We start from the raw sequence: 1323 nt of genomic DNA on the forward strand, positions 1-1323 counted from the left end.
TTTTTTTTTTTTTTTTTTTTTGAGATGGAGTCTTGCTCTGTCACCCAGGCTGGAGTGCAGTGGCGTGATCTCGGCTCACTGCAGTCTCCTCCTCCCAGGAGCAAGCTATGCTCCTGCCTCAGCCTCCTGAGTAGCCGAGACCACAGGCGCATGCCGCTGTGCCCAGCTAATTTTTGTATTTTTAGTGAAGACAGGGTTTCATTGTTCTAGTTGGGATGGTCTCGATCTCTTGACCTCATGATCCGCCCACCGTGGCCTCCCAAAGTGCTGGGACTACAGGTGTGAGCCACCCCACTGGGCCTCTTTTTTTCTTTAATTCACTAGAATTCTAGACCTTAAAAGCAAAACCTCTACTCTGCTATATTTAGAAGATTTTGTGATTCTTTATTCTCAAAACACATAAAAGAAATTTCTATAACTGAAAATTATCTTTCTCATGTATTGTTATTTGGTGTTAAAGATTTTACATAATAAGACATGGAGTTATTTCTAGTGTTAAAGATAAACAGAGGCATTTCTTCATGTTATTTTTGGATTTCTAGGTCTTCGTTGATCCTCTTACAGTAATTGACATGGAGTTCATTGCCAGTACTTTGTTTCCAGCCATTGAGAAAAATATTGTTAAGAAAATGGTTGCTTTCAATAACCAAGTAAGTACCTACATGTATTAGTTTCCTTTTTTTCTGACTGTATTTGAACAAGCATTTTTTCAACATAGGATTCTACCAAATTATCAGGATCTCTAAATGAAATTACTTTGAATTCTACAGGTTTCTAGTGGAAGGCACACTACATAGTGGAGGCATCCAGTAATTCATTTCTGTTGTGACTACCAGTGTTAATGCTTAGAGGATATGCCAGGCATCTGGAAGTCTTGAGAAAGAGGAATCTGAGTCAAGCCTGTTAATTTTTGTTTCAGATTACGTATGCTTTTGTAGTACATTCTTAGTACTTAATGCAGTGCCTAGTAGCAAGCAGGGCATGTTTCCCAATCAGGATGTTTTCTTTCTAGATTGATCATGAAGTGACTGTTGAGAAGAAGTGGGGGCAAAAAGGAGGACCCTGGGAATTCAACCTCCGGGATCTTTTCCGCTGGTGTCAGTTGATGCTGGTTGACCAGTCCCCTGGGTGTTATGATCCTGGTCAGCATGTGTTTTTGGTCTATGGTGAAAGAATGAGAACCGAAGAAGACAAAAAAAAGGTGAGTTTCACACTTGGTATTTGTATTTCTTTCCATCTGAAAGTTGATTTCCTGTGGGTGAGAAAGGACATGCTCACACTAATAGCAAGCCTTTTTTTTTTTTTTTTTTTTTTTTTTTTTTT

At 39.2% G+C, this 1323-nt stretch overlaps 1 protein-coding gene across 1 annotated transcript in view; it reads left to right on the forward strand.

The window, feature by feature from the left end:
* The window catches only part of MDN1 (midasin AAA ATPase 1), a 196929-nt gene that overhangs the window by 111773 nt on the left and 83833 nt on the right, over nt 1-1323 (forward strand). The window contains 2 exon segments of the mRNA XM_017876823.1: nt 543-650; nt 1013-1201. Coding sequence (XP_017732312.1) covers nt 543-650; nt 1013-1201 — 297 coding nt within the window.

Source organism: Rhinopithecus bieti, unplaced genomic scaffold, assembly GCF_001698545.2.
Source record: "Rhinopithecus bieti isolate Rb0 unplaced genomic scaffold, ASM169854v2 scaffold_10354, whole genome shotgun sequence".
NCBI lineage: Eukaryota > Metazoa > Chordata > Mammalia > Primates > Cercopithecidae > Rhinopithecus > Rhinopithecus bieti.